General features: G+C 37.0%; 1 protein-coding gene across 1 annotated transcript in view; it reads right to left on the bottom strand.

Moving 5' to 3' along the window:
* Positions 1-416: 416 nt before the first annotated feature.
* MTA3 (metastasis associated 1 family member 3) overlaps positions 417-15983 on the bottom strand; it is a 122249-nt gene continuing 106682 nt past the window's right edge. The window contains exon 19 of the mRNA XM_042893279.1: positions 417-4761. Within this exon, the coding sequence (XP_042749213.1) occupies positions 4626-4761 (136 nt within the window). The 3' untranslated portion in view covers positions 417-4625. The remainder of the gene's footprint in view (positions 4762-15983) is intronic.

A 15983-nucleotide genomic window follows, 5' to 3' on the forward strand; every position in this document is an offset into this window, starting at 1 on the left:
TTAGTAAAGAAAACTATCCAGTTTATATCCCATATTCTCATAGAAGTCACCAGTTCTAAGTGCAACCAAATTGAAAGCAGTGTAATTTTTTGACACTAATACTGACTTGCAAAGTTTGGATGCCAATGTCAATGCACTGAAGACTGTAATGTACACTGTATCTTCTAGTAACAGTCCTTTTACCTAGATTTCAGTTCAAACCTGGTTCAAACCATTTTTCTAGTTCCAATACAATGAACAATAAACAATACCTCATGTTTCTCTTTCTCTCTGCCTTCTGAATCTTTTCTCTTTATCCACAGACAAGTATTTGTGTCTTTAACACCAGTGCAGTTTTAAAAGTTCATCACATTTCAGTTTGTTGTTTACTGAACAGCCTGTAAGATAGTGTCAATGCATAAATTTTTTTCCTGCAAAAAGGACCAAGAGTCATAAAGCTTGTGCACAAAGACACTTTAATGCAAATCAGACAGTAATATATTTCATTCTAAGGTGCTCCACATCCTCAAATATTCAGCATTGATCCTCCCAGTTTTACCATTCCTTTGAGAAATTCACTTGCAATCTAAAGAATTTAAAGAATTCTAAAAATGACAGCTTTTTATGCTTCTCTTTTTAATTTTCAATACTGTATTTCAGTAACAACTGTTAAGCCTTTATGAGCAACAGGAGCATACTCTGCAAATCTGTGTTGATCATTGCATAGTACAATCTGAAAACTCTTACCCAAAACTCATGTATTCCAAAATTAGGTTTCCTCCCTCTACATGCAACATTTGAATAAAAAAGTCCTGACTTACTCCAAAAAATTCCACTCTGCAGTTATATAAACTTTCGACACCCACTCTGGTTTATGAAGACACGGGTTTACATAAAAGACCTTCAAGAAGAAACGTAAAACAAAAATATTTTTGCTGACATTTCCAGAGGATTCTAACAGACTTCCATTACCACAGCATTGCACATATACAAATGCACTGTGTCTACAATATTGTATTTTGCAATATAATATTTCAGAAGGAGTATAATTGTTCTCTACACAAGGCTGTAGGATATAATGCTGTGACTATACCAGAAACTACTACGCAGCCATTCCACTTTATCTGTAACTTTATAATTAGGAAAGTGCCTAGGTTAAAATGATATTTATTAAAAAAAAAGGGCTTGCTTCAGTTTAATAAAAGGTGCGCATCTTGTAAGTGCCGACTCTGGTTCATTCTTTTTCTACTCATTCGTTCTTTTCATTTTTAATCCCCATTTTCTTGTACCATGCTGTAAGTTTTGAACTACAGAAACAAATATTTGCTTTTGATCAAAATAAAAAACCAATTCAGGATGTAGTTGGAATGTCGCCAATGTATTTCAAGTATTCCCAGATCTCATTTTTCCATCCTACATAACCAAAGCTTCCTTGACCAAGTCATAACCTTGAAAAATAATCTAAAAAAATATACTAAATATTTCAAGACTGCAGATTAGCTACATACTTGAAATTGGTAACATGGACATTTGAATTTTAACAAAATCTTCTTCCTCTTTATATGAGACCTCTGGACAAAAAAATGAGCATGTATTTTGCATGGTTTTTGAACTCTGTAGTTGTAAAGGGAGAGGTGGTTTTTCAGATAGCTTTCTTATTTAGCTAACAAGAAAATAAATCATATTGCAAACACAGTACTGAAGCTGCCTAGATTTTCTTGCTCACATCCATGTTAAGAACCAAATGTCTTGTCCTTTCTTCTGAGGCATATGTTTATACTCAGTGTCATTGTTGATGACTGAGATATGTTAGCTAGGTTTAAAATAACTAGCTTGAGAAGCTTGATAAAAACAGTACTGTTATAACTTACACAGGAATGTGCCATCTTCGCTCAAGGTCAGCAGGAAACAAAAAACAAAATTCAACTCATCAGACAGCATGGAATTGCGAGATGCTGCGGAAAGAACTGTCACAATTTCTACAGAAATCAAATGAAGCGGGAACATATTTTCACCTAATCTTCCATCATTGCTTTCTGTTGAAATTCACAGGTAAATTCTGTATCCATCCCTGGAGAACATCTCACAGGAAGGGTAAGATTGAGAGAGAGCATGTAAAGACAAAGGTGCGATACGCGGCGTGCAGTTTCTCTGTGCACTGTGTGCATTTTAGAGGAAGGAAGGTCTCCATGCAGCTGCATGCAAAGCAGTTTGAGGATGGTTATATCAGTGTTATATCAGTGAACAGTCTCCACTGCGTTAAACCTCTGCAAGTGTTGGCTGTTGGCTATTGTGACCAGTGGCACAACTTTGCCAGGCAGGGTCACAGCATTACTTCTACTGCTTCCTGATGAATTCCCTTGGCTTGAAGCTGCAAGGGAGAACTCTTCCTTACCTTGGATGCTTGATGCAGAATATGTTAAGTTGCATCAAGCTGCATAACAGGGAGTCGTTATGAATCTCTCACTCCTCAGAGGGACAGAAAAAAAAATGATGTCACAAGGGACTGTTACAAATACTAATACTTTTGTCAAAGGCAGAAACACACGAGGATTTTACAGAATACTGGCTAGATACTGTAGCACACTGACTGAAATAATTCGAGTACAGGCTTAATAAGGCAGGGTAAAAAAAGATATCCATCACCTTACAGCAAAAGACACTTTGAAAATGAGTCTGTTGTGTGTGATTTCAGGGGTGCCTGAGGGAGGCAAAGCACTTTCTGCTTATGTTTTTCATACTTTCAGTCAAATAGATTGCTGAGTAATCATGCTTTCTTTATTTTAATGGGTGAGAAAGCTATTATGCAGAAGGTGTTTCCATATGTCGCAGTTAATAAAGGCAATTCTTTCTAATAAGAATGGGTTGTGGCTGTTCAGTATCTGATGAAATACTCTCCTGTTGTGAGGAAAAAGCAGATTGTGTGGATAGAAGAGAATCCCAGGGCTGCACACTTCAGTGGCTCCTGGAAAAAAATCTGTAAGCGGATGAATCCCAGGTCTTCTCCAATTGATTCCCAATCAGTGACATTCAGTAGGGTGCTCAGGGTACTAGAAACATTTCAGGTCCAAATCTCTCCTCCTTACTCACCCTTCGCTTGCTGGTGAAGGACAGTGGACAAGACCTGGATCCGTCACTCTGTAAAATCAAGTTCCTTCAGAAGGTCAGTGTGCTTTCTTTCTCAAGGAAGCGTCTGGGTGACTGTCTCAAGTGTTCAAAATCTGACATGGTCAGCATGGCTAGTTACAGGCTGGTATCACAGATGATCTTTCAGACTGAAACTGTAAATAGCGTGGGGTGTATATTTCAGGAAGGGGAAGGGGGGGAATCACCAAGAGGTATGAGATACTACTTACACCTTCATCTTTCTTACCACAGAGCTGGGCATATATCCATAGCCAGATAATACAGTGCCGCTAGAGTTACCTAGTAAAGAACTAGAAAAAACATCTTGAAGTTTATTCCAGCTTATAGTGATGCGTTCAGTGTCTGACTATCTGTTAAAAGGCATATGGAAACAAAATCTATTGAAAGACATACCTTGCTTAAGATAATCAGTATATCTCAGCTTAGGTTTACACAGCAGTGCTACACACTGCTTGCCTCTCGATCTCAAAGTAGGGCAGAGATTATTCACCTGTAAGTACCTGAGTAGAAAAAAGACCTGCCTCTGTTGCCATTCCCACTTTCAGGGGGACTGACAGCTTCCTACAAGTAGTTACAAAAGGCACATCATCTCTCCATGGTAAGTCTCCACCTGTAGCCTTACAAGTATGAATTTCAAAGCATTCTGCAGCAAGACAACTTTCTTGTCCATAAGTATAAAAATGTAGTAATTATTTAGTGGAGAGTCATTGCTAATAGGAAATACTCTTATTTCCTCATGTTTTCCTGGGAATGGCATTCTGCTGGCTTTGACTGTTCAAAATAGACTTCAAGAAATGCTAAAAATCCCCAAACAAATAGGTGGATGCTTGCAAATATATAGATAACCATACCAGCCAGATGGTCATGGCCACACATGATACTTTCTAGGATTTTAACCAAAGTTAATATGGTCAGCATTTTAAAATGGGCCACTAATTCTGAGCACTACCTAATTTGGTTCAAGTTTCAGAAGTGCTGAACAACTCCTCATTCCAGCTTCTGGTTGCTCAGCAGATCAGAAAATCAAATCCAAAGTGATTCAAGCCAATATTAAAAAATTCAAACATTTGAAGTCTGCAGCACTTTTTGAAGATGCTGACTCCTATAGGCTAAATCCTGTTACAAAGACACTGCAATTGTTTTTAAAGGTGCTTATTTCTGTATCACACCACTAGAAGGCATAGACAAAATTGTGAGGGGTACACCGCATCCATATTTCTTCCTTGCGGTCAGTATGAATAGTCCCTCTCTGACCATCCAAGTGTGATGAGGGGAAGTGGGGGAGATAGCAGGACAATCATCAATAGGCCTGCACAGCAAACCTTAAGTAGCCCTTACAGAGACAAAGGAGAACAAGGGCTACTGTTGGATCCTGACCAGAACACAGAACCCAGCCACAGTGTCCATATAGGTCCTGAAGATGTGGAAGGTCACGTTGTATCTGTGTTCACAATTAAACAAGATTTTAACATAATTATGTTGCTGATGCTGTTGTGTCTTCAATGCGTGATGGTTCTCGGCTCTATTCGTGCCTGCCTATTGTTCATGAGAGATTTTGTCTTCACAAGAATTGGAGAACAAGGTGTTCTGGAAGCTCTTTTCAGCTGCAACTTGGTAAACTTCTTACGGATTTTTCTGTATGAAGGGAAGGAGGAAAGGAGGGAAAGAAGAAAGAGACAATAGCAGAGATAAATCTCAGTCTTTAACAGACAGCTGAAGAGATAATAAGCAAACGAACAGCTACTCTTACCAGAGCAGGAAGGTTAGTTCCTGGAAAAAGAGATTTTCAGTCAGCTAGACAGAGCCTGTCCATCAACTGATGATTCATAGTTGTCTCCAACTAGTAACTGACACTCACTCAATGAATTGGTGTTAGAAAATATTGGGATGATAACAATTAATTATATGAAATCTTGGGACTGAATACTCAAATGTGCGATTTCAATATAATAATGAAGGGTCACAGAAGAAAGAACCCAAACAAATGTGTTATTTCTTTAAAAGTGATAGACTGGGAACAATTTTCAGTGTGGTTATTTTCACTGTACCAATTTTGCAAATAACGGATAGTCTGAGACTTTGGGCTTTTTGTGCTAGTACCCTACAGGTGCAGTAAATTCACTTTAATTTTAGTCAAACATTAACTAGAGGTGGTCATGTTGTTTGTATTGTAATCTTATGCATTCAAGGATAATTAGTTTCATAGAAAAAGCTTAGTTAAGTTCCAACTGCACTGTTGTCTCTGTATTGTTATAAATCAAAACCATAAACTATAACCAGAGCAAAGTAGCAGAAAACATGGAAATGATGAATACAGTATACTGAGAATCATCTTCATTGGCAGGGTCCAGAATATTACATGTTGGTGGAAAATTACTTATTTTTTGAATTCCCTCAGATTTGTTATCCCAGCTTTCAGTTAGACAGTTTATAAATTACAAAGGTTTTGAGCTTATGGAAATGAACTACAGTGAATGCTGCCCTTTACCAATTAGAGAGATCAGATGTTCAAATTCAGACTTTCGAAGTTGAAAATCTGACCTGATTGCAAATTACATAGTGCTGATGTTCATCAGAGTGCATCAAGGTTTTGACAGAGAAACCAAATAATTGATTTTTTCCTTTCATCTTAATGGGCTGCTAACACTGAAACTGAAAAATGGTGGTCCTTGAAATTGAAAATACAGGGACAGCTTAAAATATAGTCTATGGAGTACTAAAATGGCTCTTATTTGCACATTAAATTTTCAAGTGCATATTTAGTTGCTGGTTGAGTTTTCAGGAATCTAAGCTACCAACCAAGTTACTGAGCCAGAGAAAAGAATCTAATCAAGGACAAAACAATAAGCCAAAAATCAGGAGAATATACTGAGCTCTGTTAAGGGAGCCTGAAAAATATGCCTATTTTGGTTTATGTTTTTGAAAGGCATAGGGAAGTATTTGTCTTAGCTGCCTGAAAGTAGGATGTCGTCAGCATCTCATGGTCTGGAATACCAAGCTAGGATTTAGCATCATTCAGTACTAAGCATAATAAAAGAAAAGGAAATGAATTTCCAAAAAGCAAAGCTTCAGCTATTCATGCAGTCCCACAGAAATACAAACTTATTCATTGATTACTTACTTTACATGGTCATCTCAATTTAAGCCTAAGGTGATATTAAATAAATTGACAAGGAATTGTATTCAAAATGGTAAGATCATAGAAACATAACCCTAAACTGTTAGAAATATGTATTTCTAAAACAATCAGATAGCAAGGCTTTATAAATTTATGTTAATAGACGAGAGTTTTTTCCCTCAAATATTGTAATGGGGATCACTTCAGAAAAAGCCTACAGAACTGGATCCCTTTTTAATACATTTGTTGCAGAATGTGTATTTATTTAAAGAACTGATGTTTTCATTAAACTGAGAAGCCCACAGTTTATAAAATGGTTAGATAATAGTTCGCCCTTCTGACTTTATAATATGGAAACTTCATAAGCTGTCAAGGAGTTCCTAACAGTGAAAAAAGCATACGGCTCATACTAAATGTAAGGATAGTAAAATATCTGTGATTAGGATTTATGATTGTTAGGCAAGGATAGTAGATTCAAGAGATGTATTTAACAACTAGCACAAAGAATGGCAGAATTGAAAAGATCACTGGCATTGCATGAAGCAAACCACAAACCTGATTTGTCAGCCCTTCACTTATTATAAATGGAAGTAGCTCCATACAGGCAGTCAGAAGAGCTAATCTGGTACACGTTCTGAAAAGACAATCCAGAACTTCTATTTAAACAGAATTGTGAAAATGCTTCCAGTAATTAGCTTGCAGAAATAAAACTCGAAGGATGGAAATTTCCACTGACTTTAATAGCAAAAATATACAGAGCAGAGGAAATGGACTCATTATGCTGAAGAATTAACATCTAAAACAGTTACACTTTTTAAGAGCCACTGATCATGTTTTACAACCCTTCATCAGGTTTTTTTTTTTTTTTTTTTTTTTGGAAACACTTGAGTAATCAGGTTATAATGGTAACTGACAAACTGACAAAAGGTAGGAAATTCTAAGATAAGGTTGTCGGCGTCTCTCTCTCTCAGAACACTTCAATACAATCTCCTCTCTCCCCAAGCAATACAGCAAATTAAGGGCAGAGTCACCTTTAATGTTCAATTTCCTGTCCCTTTTTCAGTTAATGCCAGCCATATGTTTTAATTACATACAGCTTTTTATTTGGTGCTGGCAAGTAAATGACTTTAATATCTGTAGCGGTGATAACATCCTTTGCAGTTGTTAGGAAAGAGTAATTGCCATTTTCACCCGCTTTTTCTTTCGATTCTTGTACTGGTGCTTGAAGCATGATGTGTTAAAGACTTCATTTGAAATGCTAATTAAAAAATGTTTTAAAGCCTTTGCATTGTACCTCTAGTCCTCCCGAGACCAAAGGTAAGAAAATGAATCGAACCTTCAAACAGGGGATTGGTATATAAAGCCCACTGCACTCATTTCTATGTCAGATGTGATGCACTGTTGCTAATGTAGAGGGTGACAAATTACTTATGTACACATGATAGTAACTGCAGAATAAAGGTAAATAAGGTGCCTGGCAGCTATTCAGAGAAATATGGAAATGTATGTAAGTACTGCACACTATTAAGATGTATTTTCTCTTTGCAAGTTCTATGTAGGGACTGTGATACACTATGTAGAAACAGTGGTTACACTGAATAGTGCATTTATGCCATGCTTAAACATGATTAGACAAACAAGTTCACTGAACCAACCCGTTTTTAGGATTTAAGTGGATTCTGCACTTCTACTTCCTCTAAGTAACCATCTACTGAAGTTTACAACCTCTTGTGATATTTAGATTTTTCAGGAACAGAGATTTTCGTCTCAGACCCAATTTTGTCAGACTGCTCCTCTGTTGCTATCTGTTACATTGCAACAACATGTAATGGAGAATTGGTGGGAAGGTTTAACCAATCAACATCCACCTCTGACATCGTGGGTCAACAGAATAACACACAAAACAATACTTTTGGAGCAGCCACTGTATTATTACAGTTGTTGCTGGTAGTGCAACAGGAACAGGTCCATAGCAAGCATAAGAGAATGGATCAGCTGCACAGTCAACACTGAAATTTCACTGACACTTTAGATTGGGGTTCACTGTTCACTGTGACTTGCCAATTGTAAGCAGAAACTTAAATCTGCCAGCTTTACAAAATACTACCACCCTGAAGAGAGCAGAGTTTTAAACACTGACTACAACAAGGCGGAATTTTGCATTTTTGTATATGCTTTATGCAAAATTTGCAATCAGTGTTACTATCAAGACACGCATTAAATAACAATTTTAAGTTTGCCATGTTCTATATTTCAAGTGACAAAGATGTGTGAAGTTGCTACTGCTGCTCCAGGGCAATGCAAACATTGTGTGCAATGTAAGCTCTTTGAGTGCAAGCTGAAGGCCACCCAGCAAAACACAGCTACTTAATAAGTAGCCATGATTCCTTGTGGCATAATTGTCTTAATTACCATTTATTTCCCTGAAGGCTTGTTGTATCCAGAAGTACACTATAACTCTTTAGTGGATTAAATTACAAGAACGGGGACTGTTTTAGGAGTCCTACAGTCTTTCCATTAATTTCAACAAGACTTTTAAACTAAGTGAAAGGCAATAAAGTGAGCAGTGCTGAGTCTGCTAAAAGAAAAATTAACTGAGATGAACTTGTAGATGCAGATACAGATCCTTCAAAACTTGGTAATTCATAACACTTCCTTCATTTTTACCTGTGTGGAAATGCAGAGTGGGAATGCTGTATTTTATTTGCCTGTTTGGCTTGCTGATACAGGCTTTTTTTTTTTTCTCCCAACACTTTCAGGCTCAAGTGTACCTATATATTCTATTAAAGTTCTGGCCTAACCTCAAAATTATAGAAACTAGGACAATAAGCTCCTTTGTGAAATGCTCATTTACAAAACAAAGTATGTTTTATTATGTACACAGTTACCAGAAAACACTTGCCTTGAGTCACTAGTTTACATTATAAAAGTAATACAGGTGGCAGGGCATGCTAAAATCTTTATGAGATTAAAGAGGTGCTGCTGTAGATACTTGAGCATCATACAAATGCTTTTGGAGCAGCCACTGTATTATTACACAGTTGTTGCTGGTAGTGCAACAGGAACAAGTCCATTGCAAGCATAAGAAAATGGATTTGTTTTTTCTTTTGTCTTATTTTTTCCCTTCTAGCAAGGAAGTTTTTTCCTTTGCTTGTGGTTATCTTCCAATTTGGCACAGATATTAAGAGAAAAACTGTTCTCTGTGAACACTTTACAGACACACCAGCTAAAAGTCATTGTGCCAGATCTTCCTGAGAAGCTTAATATATTATTTTCAAACAACATACCACATTGAGGGCATTTTGTGCTTCAGAGCAGAGCAACAGCTTAGAGTTACTATGAATACATAAAGCAGTAAACAATGTTTTTGAGCCATTTCATTACGGAGAGGAAAAAGCCAGGTCAAGTGTTTGAAGTACAGTCTTCTATGACAGTGTTGTGGAATGGCACAAGCTGCCTTTCTATCTCTTTCTACTTGCTGCTGGTTTAAAATCTACTAAAAAAATCCAACTTCCTTGGAGCAGAAACTATCCCTTCGCGTACATTTATTGAGTGCCTCCTAGAGGGGACCTGACCCGTTATTGAAATTATTTATATCACTTTTACTGCAAACAACTGGCATGGCTCTCTGAAAAATCATCTCATCTTGCAGATTTTTCCATACTTTTGTTTTCTCTGAAAATTGCATGTTTCATTAATATTGTAAAGTGGCTTTGAGCGCTCCGAGAGAAAGAATTAAAGAAGTGCAAAATATTATTCTCAGCATTACTGTTAATTTTTCAGCTGAACGTTGGAACTGAGATAAACTTATCCATTAACCCCTAAGAAACGTTCTAAATAGATTCTGTCATAAAGCAGTCATCACATGATGACTAAACCTTAACAATCAACGATAGAATTATTCTCACAGTTCATCTGTGAGCTTGGTACTTACCACCAAGAGACTAAATTTACCCACTGCAGATGGCTAGGACAAAAATGATAGCACATCAGTTTGACTGCAACATGGGCTTGCTCACTTTTTGGCAGTGCTGGCAGCACAGAAGCTGTGACTCCTTCCAGTCCCCTCTAAATTCATTTCAAAGAAAAACCTCAATATAGTTTGTAGGAATGACAGACAACGCAAGTCTCACCATGGATTAAGTAGCTGGGGACTTGCCCTACCTCTCAGGTGTAGTTTTGCTAACTCAGCAATGACATTATCCCCTGCTGCAAGCCAAAAAGCAGTGCCTATTGGAGAAGCACACACAGAGTCATGTTCCTCAGTTTCCATCAAAGAAGGGAGAAAAGCCAGTCTGTGGAGTTGTGGCATTCAACCACAGCACCCATCTTAGAGGGAATGAGACCTAGCAAAAGTAGATCAATGGAATGGGTGAAAAGTAAATTATTCATGTATTTTAAAACAAAACAATGTCTCAGGCTTCAACAGACCTGTAACCTGAGCTATGGGACAGCTGCTCTGAACCTTGTTTGAAATTAATTAGCCTCTCCTTAGTTAACACTGACTTCAGACAGCTTAAGGCATGAATTTGCTCTATTAAGGAAAGAGTTGCTTAACCTCTCCTTCCCTATCAGTGTACCTAGAAGATCACCACACATTTGTCAGTATGTCTGCACTCTGTGAACCCAAGGAGTCAGGAAATCTTCCACGGGCACAAAAGCCAGAAGACCTCAAAGCAACTCCTTTATTCTTCCCCTAAAGGATGTGGGTGAATTCCCACACTACAGAATTTTATACTTTGCCAATAGAAATTGTCATCACCATCTAGTATTTTTAAGAAGAATAGTCACTCTGTATATTAAATATAACCCATTATTAGATGAAAATATATCCCACATGACAGCATACATTTTTTCCTTAGACAAAAAAATTGAGAGAAAACGCATCAGAACTGGCAGGGTAAATGAAGAAATGCTTTCACCTCCTTCCTGAACATCTTGCATAGTAATTTATGATTCCTGCGTTATTCCAGAAGACAATTTTTTATATCTTTAAGAAGGGGTTAAGAACATACAGCGTCTGAGTTCTGGCCTTGGTCTACAAACATTCTGTGCCACGTACATAGCAATAGATGGAATAAAACCCTACCTGACTAGTCTCACCATTTTGATTCAGAAAGATTTTTTTTTTGCTGATTTCAATTCTGTGATTATGTTTTGACTTGGATGATTTGTCCTTTAAGCTAGGTATAGACTGGTCAGATGTTTTGGTGACACATGATCTAGCAGCATAATTCTCAAAAACATACATGAGCTCACATTTTAGTAGCTTTAAAGCAAAAAAAAAATTAAGAAAAAAAATGCTTAAGACAGAAACTGAAGAACATGAAAAATATTTTTCTATGACATGCTTAACAAAAACAATATCTTGCATTTTGTTGTCTTTTCCACTTTCAGTGTGCTTCAAATACTCTAATATAACTACTTTAGTATTTTATTTATTAGGAGAATACTTTCTATGACTTCATATTAAGCTTTTTGTTTGTTTCTTTTCTTACACTGTTTGATTATTTCAGCTGAGTTTAGTGGCCTGAACTCTATGTTTACAATTTTACACCACCTGAAGCTGAAAAAAAGGCAATATTTTATCTTTATCAATAATGCATATACTTTTCCTGGAACAATGCATGTACTGATCAGAGTACACTTGGATGAGCTTCTTGGCACTATTCAATATTAAGCAAAGGAAGAAAATCAGAATTAATCCTTCAGACCAGAGAGAGCTGGATACCAAAATTTACCTTAAAAAACTGACCCGAGGGGATTGCTCTGCAGCATCAATCACTTTCCTCCAAAGAGGAAAGCTCTGCCACACCATGACTTAATATGCTAATTTTTAAGGTAATCTTCATTTAAGATCAGAATTTTCATTTAATATTCATAGTACCAAGGGTCTACTCTAGTTTGTTTTCTGATTACACTCAGAAGATTTCATTCAGCTCTGCAGTCTTACAGCCAAAGGTTTCCTGCCAGTATTGCACAGTGTTTGTTGGTCTGTTTAATTAAAAACTGCAGAACATCCATGAGAGTAGCTGAATATTAATATTATTCAAATTTACAGGCTAAAAGCTGGAGCTACTCAGATGTTAAATGCCTTTTCTAGTGCAACAGGAATTGTGAAGCACGAATCTGAGCTTTTACCACTTACACAATATTTCTATTGTATTTGGTCAAGTAAATGTTTTAACCTCTATTCATTGCACAAGTAATGAAATCAACCACCCGTCTTGTCTCCTTAAATGTCTGACAAGAAACTGACAGTTATTTCTGTGATTGTCTTTCACAATCATTACGTTCTCCAGTATTTTACATTTAAAATCCCAGTGTACTTACTTATGCACGCTTTTTCACAAAAAGAGACCAACATTTGCTTCTTCACAGCCTTACTTACATTAATGCTACAGAATCTTGCATTTAACAGATCTTAAGGAATTCAAGTACTTGGAAGAACATAACAAATAATAAATGATTGAATGTATACACTAATATATAGACTACTTCAAAATTAAATCTTCTGTCAGTGAAAAAAAAAAAAAGTAATCTTTGATAACTGAAATTTAGCAGCAGTATTTGAGGATTACAGCCATCAATAGCAGAGAACTAATGCGATAAAACTCTGTGGTTTAGGCTCAGAAACTGTGAGGAGAAGCTGCTTTTACTTCAGAACTAGTGTTGAGCACTGCTACAGATAAAGTCTGCATACTCAATCTTGACTTTCTTTGATAATGAAGTATGTGGAAGACTATGCTGGTCTGACATGTTAGCATTTTCATTATTTTTTTTATATGTTTCCCAAGGCTCCAGTAAAGTGTTTTTAAAATGGAAACTGGCTTCACATACAAATATGTTTTCTTATAGAAAATAAATTCATGTTCAAAATCAAATAAGTTTTTAACTCCCACAATAGAATAAGGCCAAGAATTACAAGGTGATACATTCCCACTGGGGACGTGGATTTAGGAAAAAGCTGAGCAACCAGCTAACAAAAAGCCCTGGGACCTTCAGTTAAAACACCTTGTAAAGAGGATTGGGTTCAGCTACATTAAATCTACTGCACAAACACAAAAGATGGCTTTTGAGGGAAAACCTTTAGAAATGGCCAACAGTACTGCAAGAAATTCAAAGTTAAAAAAAAAAACCACAAATTCTAAGAAAACAGGTGAAAAAAATTGCATGACATCCTAATTTAACATAAGGTTGAGTTACTGTCTGACACACTCAGTCTACCTGTCTGCACTCAGTGGGAGCCAGGCATGCATTTAAGAGCTTTAATGAACTGGGATTAGAAGGTCTAACAAAACAAATGAGGTTCCTGGAAAAGTTAAGTAATCTTACAGGAGCTTTTCCACCAACATCTGTGCTTAAGACAATCATTAACGAACTTACCATCCCCGTGTTTAATTTCAGCTCCTTTCCCCCTCCCCTCCAGGTTTTCCAGGAAAATAAAATTTTGCAGAAATCGTTTGAGAATTATATTTCCCCTCTCAAATATAAAATACACTGGCTATTTCCGTGCCTTCTGTCTGATCATGAAATGACTCTTCTCAAAGTGAACAGAGGATGCGTGCAAGTGGTTGAGTAACACTTCTAAAAGTGTCATTGCTCTTTAGCTGAGTTGTGTAAATTAACCACACTTGACTCCTACCTAAAATGCAATTGCAAAATATGTTTTGGTATCTAAGCCACCACAGAGAAGCTGCATATGTGAATTTCTGCTCACAACAGGGTAGTATTCTACAAGATCATTTTACAAGATTCAACTGTGTGACTTTTCAGGCAGCAGTAACTAGGTCATTTACAACCATCTGTTCATAGCCCTCTGTCTCCCTGCTGTCATCACTGAAGCCGTGGACTAATTAATTTTCACCTTCTAATCAGTGGAGATGGATCTGAAACTAACAAATTGCCCAGTCCCAGTCAGCAGCTTCTGGACTCCTGTGGATAGCATTTCCGTGAGACTTCATTATATATAAAGGTAAAAAGTGTCTGAAAGGCGATTCCTTCTGACATGCTCTGTGTATAACAGCCTTATGGAAGAATAAAGTAGTCTTCATTTGATTCTTCAGATGGAAAACTGATCTGTACATAATTATATTCAAATCTCCAACAAAGTATTTAGTCAGCTTATGAATTTTGCTATGAGGAGTTGGGCATCTAAATGCTTGGAGATACAAGCATGAGGTCTCACAGAAGCCTGTGAGGGAGCACCAAACTAAATCCAGTTTTCTCGTGTCCTGCGTAAGAGTGTCAACATCTTCCTCTTAGCTTGTAGCTTTAAACAAGATTAGTAGCTTACTACAACATCACTGAAACTTTATCTTAAACCGAGCTCCAAGCCAACATGGTTGTATTTCATTTGTTCTGAAGACTAACAAAACAAAATTCTTCACAGCTTATGCTCTTCAAGCCCCACAGCAACCAAGAATGTCATAACTTATACTGAACCAATCCTCAAATGAGAGAATAGGTGAAACACTGCAGCTCTGGAGTTGTTTTCCGTGTAGATATCTATTATGCATTTAACATGTTAAAAAAAAAATCTTCACTTCAAATGATGCTGATTTTAGTTTCATGGAAAAGTCCTGCTCTTAAAAACATCAGCATTATTACAGCAATATTACTTTGATTCAGAAGGTATCATAAAATGAGCTAGAAGAAAAGCACCTATAGATGAATAACATCAGAAACTATCTGCAGATCCATGAAAACTACTCAAAGAGAAACAAAGGTCAAGAGATTGTGACCTACTTTCTATATTCCTGATAGGGATTCCGCATCACAGCACCTCAGCTAGAGTCAGGGGAGAATTAGCACTTATAAGGCATCAACAATACATAACATTCACCAATGTTCCACACTAAATAAGGTTAAAATAGCATTGAAATTCTTAGACTATAGATTTTTGCTTTGAGGAAAGTGACAAAATATAACAACTTTGAATAATACTTAGCCATGTAGGACTTCTACCTGGAGCAGGGACAATTCCTCCCCAAACTCCCCATCTGCTGTATTGTACTAGAAATGATTGCAAGCTCACCTGGAGTCACATTCATCCAATCAATATTTACAATCCTATCAACAAGGATTAGACATAATCCTAAAAGAGATATTCTAATTCTATAATCCCTGCTTTTCAAGATGTATGACAGTGATATAATCCAGCAGAAGTAAAGGAATCAGAAAAATGCATCTTTAGATGGTTATTTATTTTCTGATTAGAGGTTTGCAGCTGGTGCATAGCATTGTTAGAGTTGCAGCTGATTCTCCAAGTGTGCAGTCAAGCATCTCCATGCAGTCAGATACAGAATGGGAGTCATATGGCCATAGTTCCATACAAGTAAAGAAATGAAAAGGCACTATGCTCTGTGATCCAATCATGAGAGGCTCAGATCTGGAATCCCAATTCAAATCAAACTGACTCATCTTTATGAAAAGCAGAGGCCGCTCCTGAGTGAGCATTAACAACACTTTTTTGGTGCAAAACTTCAATAATAATGGAGGTTAACTGAGAAAAAAAGTATACATGTTCATGAGCGTTTCTGTGATCAGAAACTGCATGTGTGAAGAGCTCTTCCTCTTCAGAGTAAACAGTGGAATCCTGACTTTGATCCATATCTGCATGTATCTTCTTTAGTAAAGAATCAAGACACAGGAGATTTACCCCTCTACCCGTCCCTTTTCTCCCAGCAAGCCTCTCCAACCGTTAACTTCAACACAGTACTTGATATTAAAACCCATG

The sequence above is a fragment of the Lagopus leucura genome, unplaced genomic scaffold (assembly GCF_019238085.1).
Source record: "Lagopus leucura isolate 7727_CA_CO unplaced genomic scaffold, USGS_WTPT01 Super-Scaffold_73, whole genome shotgun sequence".
NCBI lineage: Eukaryota > Metazoa > Chordata > Aves > Galliformes > Phasianidae > Lagopus > Lagopus leucura.